General features: G+C 38.5%; 1 protein-coding gene across 8 annotated transcripts in view; it reads left to right on the top strand.

The window, feature by feature from the left end:
- LOC113011062 (protein tyrosine phosphatase receptor type M) overlaps positions 1-5,685 on the top strand; it is a 120,674-nt gene extending 114,989 nt beyond the window's left edge. For 7 of the 8 annotated variants that reach the window (XM_026150435.1, XM_026150434.1, XM_026150433.1 and 4 more), the window contains 4 exons: positions 1,201-1,326; positions 2,639-2,802; positions 2,991-3,126; positions 4,860-5,685. In XM_026150435.1, coding sequence (XP_026006220.1) covers positions 1,201-1,326; positions 2,639-2,802; positions 2,991-3,126; positions 4,860-4,913 — 480 coding nt within the window. In that variant the 3' untranslated portion in view covers positions 4,914-5,685. The remainder of the gene's footprint in view (positions 1-1,200; positions 1,327-2,638; positions 2,803-2,990; positions 3,127-4,859) is intronic. The other variant, XM_026150432.1, reaches the window with a different exon arrangement.
- The last annotated feature ends 7,373 nt before the right edge of the window (positions 5,686-13,058 follow it).

The following is a 13,058-nucleotide window of genomic DNA, read 5'->3' as shown; positions in this document are numbered from 1 at the left end:
TTTACATATGAAGGGCTGTTTACCATAAATGCCTCCCTAGGGTCAGAGAAAGGCATGTGAGAAGGAAGATGATTTAAGGGCACTCTATGCCGTAGCAGTGCTAGCATGACACTGTTGGTCCATTCACATTGCATTGAAAAGGCCACAGCAACAAATCTTCACTCTACATCCACCCTACTTGCCAGATTTCCCAGCCTATCACTTTGTTCTCTTCCCCAAAAATAAAAGTTGAATGGTGACTATTTTGACCCACTGGTGGAGATCCAGACACGTTATAGACAAACAAGTGCAGCTATTTAGAACAAGACATCCGCAGAGTGATTTAAAAGCAGTGTCAGCGCTAAAAGTGGTACAAAACTACCCAAGGAGACAGCCTTGAGTGGAAATGGGTGTGGCCACAGACCTTTTTTAACTGTCTCTTGCAGCTTCAGCCTAAACATATAAAGTTTATTTGGCTGGAAATGATGTATGTTAAAAGGATGGAATAATTTTGCTGAAGATGTCAAGTTTGTTGGTGTGAAATGTTTAGCCGCTTGGGCTGTAGGAATATACCAGAAAAAGGACAGGAACAATAAATTTCTTTCATCAAAAATACAGGCAATGAATTATCTTTCCATCAATCAATCTTTTGATGATCTTGCCTTTGATGACATTTTTCATCTTAGACATGAATCAATTTTTTTAAACTGCTTTTAAGGAACAAAGAATGTGCATGTTTTCTAAAGAGGGGCAAAAGAATTACCCAAAGATTTTGAGAAATTTCAGTTGGATTTGTTGAACAAAGGGTTAGTTGATTAGGAGAAAGCTCCCAAACTTGGAGAACACCTGTGTTTAGTTTCTGCAATATCAAAAAAAAAAATTTGTATTGAATGTTCTCAAATTTAAAAAAAAAATGTTCAATGTTCAATTTTAAAAAGAAAAGTACTTTGTATTGAATGAATTCACCTCTTTTGACTCTGCCTATTGTACCGTGTCACTTTGCCTTCAGACTTAATTTTTTTTTTTTTTTTTGCAAGTGTATAAAAGGAGCTGACATCAGAGTCACAGTCTTTAGTCAGTATAGTTTGGATCTGAAACTAATAAGTCATCTTTCCTTTTCTTGTGTTTCCCTTTGTTGATTTGTCTGTGTGCTGGTGTACATGCATTTCTCTATATGTGTGTATGCGTGTGTGTGTATGTGCACATGCCTATTTGGTTTAGTTGTGCCCACAGTACTGGCCAGAAAACGGAGTCCACCGCCACGGACCCATCCAGGTGGAGTTTGTCTCCGCTGATCTGGAAGAGGACATCATCAGCAGAATATTCCGGATCTACAATGCGGCTCGGGTACGGTAACACAAAATGGACAAGCTACAAACAAAAAAAGCATTCTGTGTGATCAGCCTGATGTGTAGTTGTTGGGTTTTTTTTGTTTGTTTTTTTCTGCTTTGCTGCCCATTTATTTGTAACTTTTGAAACTTGTTTGTCTTCCCTGCTGTGAAGCCAATTTATTCTGTGACTGCACACCTCACACATCCCACTCATACGTCGGCCTGTCCGTTCAAGCTGTGCAGAGGCAGAGTCATTGTGCTCTTTAACTATGCCACTGCACCAGTTGACTGGATGGAGGTGTGATTGCCACAAGTTAATTGTCTCTTAGACAGCTTGAGAAAATTGTCACATGTAGTTAAAAAAAAAAAGAAGCAGAAAACAGGTTTTCCCGTCAATTAACACATTTTGGGTTGAACAAGAACACGGCGATGCTGAACAAAAACTACCAACACATACTTCTTATAAGTGGAATCTAATGTATCCGCAGCACAATGTGCAACTTCTTTTTAAAGGTGACAGTTTCATTTGCATCATTTTTGAAGTGGCCAAAAGAGGATAAATTATTTCATGCAATGAGTCAGAAAAATCATAAAAAGAAAGACATTTGCTTTTATTTTGTCTCTCTCGTATCATCCTGTGACACCCTAGATTTATTTTGAAGTGAGCCCCATATTTAAATTATTTCTAATAAAGAAATAACTCTTGTTTTTTTTTAAATGATTTAAATAAATATCACAAATCTAGTTCACTTGCATTTTTCTGGAATCGTGAGCGAACCCTCAAAGAGAGATATCTCACAACATGGCGTGTACTGACCCTTTAACTTTGAGCTACCAGACATCACTGCACACAGGCACCTGACCCATGCCGGCATCACCTGCAGTCACCTGTGTAAGCTGTTTATCCCAACAGCCTGCTCTCTGTTGTCAATAATCGCTCCTCATATTAACGTGCTGTAACATCCTCTGGCCGGCAGAGGCACCTACAGCATGTTAAGTGCACTACAAGCTAATCACACATGATCGCGGACAAGTGTTATTGATCGATATGTCTGAGTGTGATTTAGAGTGTCTGTATCCTAGATTGCTTAACTATCTGTCTCCAGCAGCAACTGTGCTCATCTATCACCCTGTCTTATCTGCACGCTTATCTCTTCAGCGACTCCTCGCGCCCTTTAACCATCTCTATCCAGCCTCTGATGAAGCTTAGCTTCACCCTCCCTGCATCTTTACAGTCTGATTGCATCTTTATACAACAGCGATTAACTCCCTCCCCCCTACATATGTGTATTAACCTGGGATAACTGTTGTCCTTCCCCCCCCTCTAGCCTCAGGATGGCTACCGGATGGTGCAGCAGTTCCAGTTCCTGGGTTGGCCCATGTACAGAGACACGCCCATGTCCAAACGCTCCTTCCTCAAGCTCATTCGACAGGTGGATAAATGGCAGGAGGAGTACGACGGGGGAGAGGGACGCACTGTGGTCCACTGTCTGTAAGTTTCCAACTTCATTCCCTGCTGGTATTAAAAATGAAACATCTCCACCTACTGACTGAAAGCCTTCACTGCATCAAAACACACCTCAGCCCTTTGTGAGCCTTTAGTGTCAGCTTTAGCTTTCTTTTTGAACTCTTCTTGGATGACTTTGAAATTTTTAATTAACTTTTTTCTCACAACCATAGGAATGGAGGCGGCCGCAGTGGGACATTCTGTGCCATCAGCATTGTGTGTGAGATGCTTCAGCACCAGCGCTCTGTGGATGTTTTCCACGCTGTCAAGACACTGAGGAATAATAAGCCCAACATGGTGGACCTACTGGTGAGGGACACTGCAGGAGCTGAAAACTTGATATAAATGCAGTCTTCATAAATCAGAATATTGTTTTAAGTTTCTCACAGTACCAGTTGGGAATCTACAGCAATCTAGGTATAATGGCTGAAGAAGCAGAGAGAACAACATATTGTCTTTCTGCGCGTCCAAACCATCTCAGCCTTGGCTGTCTAACTTTCTCTCCAAAACACTCAACCTGTGCCGCCTCTGACGTACTCTTTTCTAAACTTGTCTGTTCTGGTCACTTCCAATAAAAATAGCAACATCTATAGCTCTGCCAGTTCATCCTCCTGTCTTCATGTCAGTACCACCATCTCCAAACCACACATCATAGCAGGTCTCACTACTACCTCGTAAACCTTCCCTTTCACTCTTGCTGCTACTCTTCTGTCAAAAATCACCCCTGATATTCATCTCCACCCACTCCACTCTGCCTGCACTCTCTTATTCACCTCTCTTGTTTGCTGTCCGTTGTTTTGTACGAATGACACCAGGGATTTAAACTCATTAATCTCACAAAAAAGTAATTAAAAAAGCTACTTTCAGTTACTGCCTTAACTACATGGTGTCAACACAGCAGTGTTACCTTCAAATATTTCATTTGGCTTTACGCCCTTCCTGATATTTCCCAGTTTGTGTGTCCTGGGGCCTTTCACTTGTGCATTACAACTGACAGTGGACCTTTATGTATGATATTTTGGAACTAAAGAGCAAAATTATTTTACTTAATTATGACTTCAATAACTAACTATTTTGAACTTTTCATCTGATGCCTCCTCTCTGTAATGCGTGCATCAATGAATTCAATTCAGTTTTATTTATATAGCGTCAAATAACAACAGTCACCTCAAGACTCTACAATAATACAGATCCCTCAACAATAAGATGACTCCCTATGAGAAAGCCCTTGGCAGTGACAGTGGGAAGGAAAAACTCCCTTTTAACGTGAAAAAACCTCCAGCAGACCCGCTCTGTAATTTTAACTTCCTCATTTTGCAAAGCTAGCTAGTGGGCTGTCTTGGATCATTTGAATGGCTACTTCTGGGCCCGTGAGTCGTAAGTTTGACAACTCTCAACATAAACTGTGGCAAGATGTCAAAATTAACTTATATTAATACAGCTTTGAAGCCTTCGTCACAGAAAACATCAAAAATCAGGAATCAAAAATCAAGAGGACACACTAAAAACACTCAGCTCCGGACCATATTAAATCAACTCATATTTATTTAAACGTTTTCCACCAGTGGAAGAGGAAGTGATGCGTTATGCTGCTGCTTGTTGCAACTTTTATGAAGAAGAAGTATCTGACAGTTTCCTCTGCCGCTGAAGATTGTGAAGATGGTGATCGCACGATTAGGGGTCCATATATCTGCATCTGTGACGCGTATTCTATAGTGACAAGCAGTAAAGCAATAAAGTCAATACCTTCTCATCCGCTTGAATATGTCAGTTATTTATTAGTTTCAGTCTGGTGCAGAACTGAGATTGTTTAATGTGCCGAAAGCCTCGACTTTAAAGTCCCATTGATGTTTTGTCAGAGTTATAGGATTTAAATGGTATGATTATCAAACAAACAACAGGCCCTTTGGGAATAGCAAAAATCCCCAGAGGGCTTGTAGTATTCATTTATGACTTAGGAGACACTAACTTTATGACTTAGGCGACTCAGGCCAACTCCTGCACATCTCTAATGCCTCTGTCTGTTTCTTCTTTCCTGCTAGGACCAATACAAATTTTGCTATGAAGTGGCACTGGAGTACTTGAACTCTGGGTAACTTGGAGCTACCGCACCCAGCAGGACTTCTTAATTCGGGACATTACAGACAACTGCAGCTCACATGTGTGCATTATGCTAAGAGTGTGTGTTACCGACCCGACAAGAGTGACGTGCACACATGACCTCCTTTGACCAGCTCTCTTCCCTCTTCTTCTTCTCGATCTAGATGGGAAAGTTAGCAGAGTTGTACAGTGTTAAATATCATAGAATGTTTCAGTCACTACAAGCTAAGGAAGCCAGCAGAGGTGCAATGAGTTTGGTTTTTTTTTTTGGTTTTTTAATCCTCTGCAGTGAGCAGCCTTCTCTCTGGATCCCTACTTTTCTCCGTCTCTGCCTGTAGTCCCGTGGTTGTTGCCTTGATCCGCATTGGACGACAAGCACTGAAAACACTCCAGTTTTCCGTGGAATGCGATACGCTGTACATAATGTAATGTGTCCATTTTAATCTCTCAGATTTTTGTTTCATGCAGTTCATTATTAAAAGTCATTAAATGCAGGAGCTCAAAGCCTAAATGTTACTAAATGTCCTGTAAATTTATGACTTTCGGATGACTATTGCTTCATACTGTATGTTGGGGACAGCTGGCTCACATTTGCTTACCTTATTTCCTGTGCAGGGATCCAAAGCTTTATTTGCACTTCCATTGAATTTCTTGTTGTGCATATTGTACATATTTCTGTAGATTATTTATTCGCGGTATGTACTTTTTTTGTGACTCGCAAGTAAGTGACAATCATATGTTCTATAGGTTTGGTTTATTGATTGTATTGTGTGCTTTTTTTTTTTTTTTTTTTTTTTCAGTCATCTTGTATGACGGAGCAATTCCATTGTAAAAAAGAAAACAAAACAAAAACAAAAAATGATTATATAAATGTATCTACAATATAAAAGGTGGATTATCTATTTTTGCCTCGTTTCTAAGGGGAGCTGGGGAGGATGGCATTAGGGGAGCATCTGTTGGAGAGATGAGGGCACTACAGGTGCTATCCAATGTTAGCTTTTTTATTTTATTTTTTATGATGATGATTTATCTTAACTTGTTTATATATCAGTTCAGTTTAAAGCACAGTCGCATGAATATTAAGATAGTTTGGTTGGTTTTGAGCAAATAGACGATGCCCATAAGGTTTCAGAGGAAAAAGAGATTACGGTAAAATGCTACAAAAATATAATATTAGCAATGATTTAATAGTTCAAAAGCTAATTGTTTTTCTCATTTTTCACAGTCATCCCTAAAATGCTTTTATTAACGCATTGGAATAGAATGGTTATATTTTGGGAGTCTTTATATACGTAACATACTGTGTGTATACAAAATAAAGATTATTCAAAGCCCTCTTAATAACACACAAATCAGCTGTGACAAAGCTCACTCTGAGAAACTTGTCATTTCTTTATTTTAACCTCCTAGGACCTGGCGTCCACATATCTGGACATCACATTTTGGGATTTCTAGACCAAAATACCAAATTTTTCTCTACAAGGGCCTGATATCCACTTACAAGGACATTATACTGCCACTGTTCTATCAAAGTTTCAAACGAATGTCCGCATATGTGGCTCTCATTTTTCTCAGCAACAAAAATTAGGTAAAACAAAAAAATCTGGTAATTCTTTGTTTTTACATTCATCAGGTCCCAATCAGCCCAAATAGCAAAGGAAAATTCAAAATGCATCCCATGAAAGAGTTCGGGTCTTAGGAGGATAATATGAACTTCTGTCCTGTACATTCATGGTCATAACTTTCATGAACTTTTGTGCAGTTCGTCCCACATGAGATCTCCTGTGATGGGGGGAAAAAAAACACATATTTTAAAAATCTGTCAAAAACTTCTTTAAAAGATTTACTGTATTTACCAAATTAAATTCACATTTTTATACACAGAAAACATTCAAGCATAACATTCAGCCGCTAAAACAATTTTTATGTTCAGGAATGAAAGTAAAGATCTGTAATTTGGCATAATTGTTTTTTGTAAAACAATTGAAAGTTTATGGATAACTATTTCATGTTGGTATTAAAAATATTTCAATTTAAGAGCTTCGACATATTGGAGCATTAAGATTTTTTTTTTTTAAATGATTTTGGTAATTACTGGTACTGTTAATTTAATGTAACTGACATAAAACTTACACCGGGTTGTAGTCTAATAACTTTAAGCACTCTATGTGAAATGATGCCAAATCAAGTTTTTGTAGTTTGCTCATGTTTATTAAAAACAGCAGAGACAAAAACTGAAACATTTTAGTTTCTAAACAAAATGAAACTTTGTTATTGTAATCTTGTGTTATTTAGTCTGCATCTGTTGATACAGTAGAGTGCTGTGCAAAAGCTACCCCTTATTTCTTCACATTTTACTAAGAAAACTAGAAATACATGCAGCAGTTTATTCAAATATGTGCAAACACACATGGAAATAAGTTTGAAAGTGTCGTTCTCCAACAATATTTCGTATGACCACCTTAATTTTATCAACACAGCCTGAACACACTCAAAGGTTTTCTTGTAATTTGTTTCAGGACTAGTTCTCCAGGCTTCTTGAAGGACATTAAAAGCTCTCCTTTTAGTTTTGGCTCTGTTTTTTATTTATTTCTATTTTCTGTTCTGTGTTAAGATCCCACACTGCTTCAATAATGTTGAGGCCCGGGCTCTGGAGAGGCTAGTCCATGATTGATGTGTATTTCTATCCAGGTATGTTTTTACTGCACTGGCTGTCTGTTTGGGATCGAGACACTGCCAGTGCAGAAAAATCATCTGATTATCTTGAAAAAATCAAGCTAATGATTACACGATAAATCAAAATCTGACTATATTCTTCTCCAACAATTCCAACAATTTTGACATTTTTGCAATACTCCTGATTTTTATTTAATGTATTTAATGTAAGTACAAAACAATACAGACAGGGTTCTGTATGTGTCCCAAAACTGATTTGAGACAGTTATCTTAGACCATTTCCACCTTTGGTTTCATCTGCTACCCATAAAACTAGGTTTTGCATTCACACAACCTTTCATAATCCTGATTCAGCTGCCACATTGGATTACAATAGAATAGAGTAATCTATTTAATTTCATCATTGATTGGTTAATTGACATACTGAAATATTTTCTTCTTGTTCCAGCTCAGCTCTAGTGTGATGGTTATATTGTGTAGTGGTGTAGACGTTACATCATTTCCAGACTCAAAAACCTTAACCTTGAACAAATGGTAAATGGCCTGCATTTGTATAGCGCTTTTCTAGTCCCTAAGGACCCCAAAGCGCTTCACACTACATTCAGTCATTCACCCGTTCACACACACATTCACACACTGGCGATGGCAAGCTACATTGTAGCCACAGCTGCCCTGGGGCGCACTGACAGAGGCGAGGCTGCCGGACACAGGCGCCACCGGGCCCTCTGACCACCACCAGTAGGCAAACATGGGGTTAGTATCTTGCCCAAGGATATTTGGCATGCAGCCAGGAGGCAGCCTGGGATCGAACCACCGACTTTCTGATTAGTGGCTGACCTGCTCTGCCACCTGAGCTACAGCTACAGCTTTTACATGTAAAAGTCGACTCGCCTAATGGAAGTTAGGCAAAATGTTTGCCTCACCATATGTTAGAATGATCTGTTGATAAATGGCATTGATTAAAATAAATACATTATTAATATAAATATCCAAAGATACTTGAGAGCGGTGTTTCCAAATCTTTGAGGATTTAGGGGCAAGTGTCATGGACATCCAACGTTACACATCTAAGATAATTTCAAGTAGAAATTCTTGGTCATTATTTATTCACTTACAATGAAGGTTAATTTCATCAGGACAAATCTAGTGCCATTAATGTCTTACAAATCTGGAGCCCTGGTGCACATTTGTGCCTTCTGATTCATTCTTTTGGGTCTTTCTCCCTCTAGTGGTGTCCTAGAGAAGTTTTCCAGAACTTTTAAAAGTCGTTCATTTCCTGGCCTATTTGAGTTCAGCTATATGAAAGCATTAAACACAGTTTTTCTAAACAAAAAAATCGCTAAATGTGGGCACAGATGCAGATCACTTTCTGTAAAATGGCCAAACGGAGCACTGGCCACTGGCACTCCAAGTGTGATGAAAAACTTTTAACATTAAGGGTGTGTTTGTTGATGTTGGGTTTGTTAGTTTTTTTTCATTTACCAAAACTAGATCCAAACATTTTGCTTCACAGTCTTGGTTTATTCTATTATTAAATAAACTATAATTAAAAGATTGCTTAAATTAAAAGATTACTTGTAATATAGAAATATAAAGATTTTACTACCTTTGCAGTAATTTATGTTTTTGCTGAATAGAACTAGTAGTTGATAAAGTATGCAGACATCCTGTACGATGAACAAATATTATGTACTATATCCAATAGATATTTGCAGAATGCACCTACAGTACAGATTTTTATCAAATACAAACGAAATACTGAGGAAGAAAACATGAAGTCTTAAGTCTTTAAAAGTCTGAGAATGAAGGCTTGGTGTAATAGTCGTCTGACTAAAGTTAAGCTCTTTTTATATTAAAATATCTCTGCAAACAATTTTAGATTTGAGTAAACATGAAATCTATCACACACTCATTGCCTCCATATCCTGTACCACATGATTGCGTTGCACAGTTTACATGTGGCTGTGACCAGTTCAACTGGATCAGTTTAAAGGCTCAGTTGGGTCTAAATTAGGGGAACATCAGGCACTGTTATAAAGGTGGTCAAAAGAACGCACGTTTGCTTAACTACCCATATTTTTGAGGCATTCAGTGGGTTTCACAAGAAACTAACAATCTTAAATAGAAGAAAAAGCAGAATAATTCTTTCTGCTTTGCACTTATGGGTCATATCCACAGCGCTGGAGGTGAAGCGATCAAAAACGTTTTGGCTAATTATAGACCCTAAAGTGTAAAAATTCAAAGCAGGGATCTGAACTCCTGCAAACAAGCCAATGGCCCCCTGCTGGGAAAAAGACCCTATCCCGGTGTCCACCCGACACAGACTTGGAATCACTTGTGTCAGCAGTTGTGGTAGTTGTTGACTGTGTGAGCTCAAAATGACAAAATAAGATAGTAACATGACATTGCCTACATGAAACCAAACTGTGTTTCTTACAATTGTGGCCTTGGAACTATTTCTTTTTTACTTTGAGCCCAGTGAACTTAACAAGCCTGTCTAATTTATTCATTTCCCAGACTCTTGTTTCTGCCAAAACATCATCATTAAGCAACAGTATTAAAAAATAGATAAATGAACTTGTGTGTAATAAAGCACAAGCTGTGTTATTCGACTTTTTGTAGACATCTTTTTTTATTGTATCTTTGGACTGGTTGTTCCAATGCTCCAGTAACTCTGTTTTTAACACCATAGTGCTGTGAAGTGTTGGTAATTCCCTTTGGAAACGTCTGCATGAACACAGACCTAGATTAAAAAACAAAAAAATCTGGATTAAATGGTCAGAATGACTATAAGAATGGGAGAACCCTCCCTCAGTCTGCAGGAGGGTTCCTCAAAGTATGTCTAGTAAGACTTCGCTGTTGGGAGTTTCCCATGATGGACTCTGACTGAGTGTTTCTTCTTCACTCACCTATTTCTCATTTTTGCTGTTTTTACTCTGCATTTAACTATAAGTTATTTTAAATGTCTGCCTCTCTTCCACAGTGTGTCTTTTGTCCTGTCTTTATTCCCTCACCCCCAACAGGTTGAGGCAGATGGCTGCCCCTCCCTGCAGTGGCCCCACCCGGCAATACTGTCCTATGTTGGTAATGATTCTAATAAACATGAGCACAAGAGAGAAACTTCAAACGGATTGTCCTGGACTTCAAAATCTTATTTGGTTTTCATTTGTCCCTTTATTCAGTGATATCAACCTTAATAGCAGAAACTTAAGTAGGCATATAGTCAAAGGAGCTTGCAAAGAAAAGCGTCTGGACTTCTTTAAGTTGCTTGAAGACGTTTCACCTCTCATCCAAGAAGCTTCTTCAGTTCTAAGGTCAAATGATTTAAACCACTGGGGATACTCCCACTAGGTTTAAATCTGGAACTCCCCACCATTTAAATCTGGGACTCTCCACCATTTGACCTTAGAACTGAAGAAGCTTCTCGGATGAGAGGTGAAACGTCTTCAAGCAACTTAAAGAAGTCTAGACGCTTCTCTTTGGATGGGGATGGGGCAAAGAGCCACAGCACAGTTATGTTAAGGACCAGGGGAAAATATGTAGAGTCATAAAGTTCAATGAATGTGGTTTATGACATATATGAGCCACTAAAATTCTACTTTTACATGGTTAATAACAGATTTATAAATTTGAGCTGAAGGTTGTGAAAGCTGTATAATTTTCTGCAAGAAATTATTGAAAATTAAGACAACATAAAGTCTTATTCCTTTACACTAGATCTTTTTTTATTTTACTTCCTGCAGTGATGCAGAAATTCAAACAACGGCATTACACGTGCCAAAATACCTTCGACCACAAGAGGTCAGTCAGTGGTTCTTTTAAGTTATTCTACTTCTCCCTCTCTGCTCTTCTGAAATAAGGTTGCTTTAACTGAGCATACATTATGCAAACATGATGCATCTCTTGGTAATTCTACAGTTATTAGTCCCCGAAATAAAGCCTTGGCTAATGAGCAGCTCGCAATATTAAAAACCAAATGCAGTTTCCATGTTTCCTCCTTCATGTACTACAGAGTAACAAACACAAGACACAACAACATCTCTGTTCCTAAAACGTGTGATATTTGGTTTTAATTGCCTCTGCAATCACGTTTTTTGTCTCTGAAAAGCCCCAGCAGCTCCTCAAAGACCGTCTCTTGGAGAAAAAGGAGGAAATCTTTGGCACATCTTCATGGAAGCTGAAGATCTCATCTTTTCCTCTTACAGAATGTTCCAGCTGGTCTGGGCCTGCAGGCACTGTGGCACCAGAGATGGTTTCATATTTCACTGCAAGAGTGCTGGTGAATTATTCCTGTGTTTATCCATGGAGACGGGGGAGCTGACGAGCTAGAGTGAGGAAGGGAGGAAGAGGGAAGAGACTCTGGGCTGCTCCTGCTGCTGAGCCTGTATACGAGTGGAGCTGCTGAGGGAGTCAACACCAGATGCTTCCCGAGCTAATGTCCAGAGGCAAAGGCACAACATATGGAAACGTGTACATGGGAAGTAATCTGTCCAGCAATTTAAGCAACAGTGGTCAGGACCATTTGTGGCCACAGAAATGAATGGAAATCCAAAATAAGAGATAGGTAGATTATCTTGGCAAAGTTCATGAATGCGCACACACACACACACGAGTCAAAACAACCAATGGGACTCTAGTGACTATCAGTACAGTACAGTATCAGTGAGTATTAGCACTCAAAAATCTATCAAAAAAATAAGCAAGAGAAGCAAAATCTCCAGAAAGAGATTTATAAAGTGTACAGACAGAAAAAGATGCCAAACTATTACTCAAAGCATCAGAAACACTAAAAAAAAAAAAAAAAAAAGCAAGAGATATATAAAAAAAAAAACTATAAAATGATCAAAACCACATAATTACAGAAATGCAACTTGAAAACTATCAAAATAACTGCAATGAGATGTAGAACAACTACAGAAAATCAAATAAAGATTCAAAGAAACACAAAGCACCAAAGAGATGTAGTAGTTGTGATCTAATGACTCCAAATCACCACAAAGAACATATTTGCCTAGTAGAAAAGTGAAAGAAAGGCACAAAAAGACGCAATAGGTGCACAGAGTGATGCAAAACAAACACAAAGGGAGGCAAAAGTACACTTAAAATATCAAGAAACATCTAGAAAGAATCAAACCACCACTAAAGAACATAAACGAATAAGAAGTTATGAGTAAAAAATGTATCTTTAACCCAAATATCACATTATTTTTACATTTTCTAAACCTGGATTCAAAATCAAGGTTGCAGCTGCAGCCATGTAGGCCTGCTTGTCATGGCAGCACTTATCCAAGAGATGGCGATGTAGAGCAGCATATGCTGTCAGCCGCACATCATCAGTAAAGTTCAAGAGCAGCTAATGGAGGGAAGTCTTCACTCTGTTTGTGAAATGACCTTTAAACCTCATTTTTGCTTCATTTCAAACATTATATTTCTTTGAAACAACTTTGGCAGTTAAACAAAACTGA

This window comes from Astatotilapia calliptera, chromosome 18, assembly GCF_900246225.1.
Source record: "Astatotilapia calliptera chromosome 18, fAstCal1.2, whole genome shotgun sequence".
Lineage (NCBI taxonomy): Eukaryota > Metazoa > Chordata > Actinopteri > Cichliformes > Cichlidae > Astatotilapia > Astatotilapia calliptera.
The sequence above is the reverse complement of the archived record's forward strand: the minus strand, read 5'-3'. Positions and strand labels throughout refer to the sequence as shown.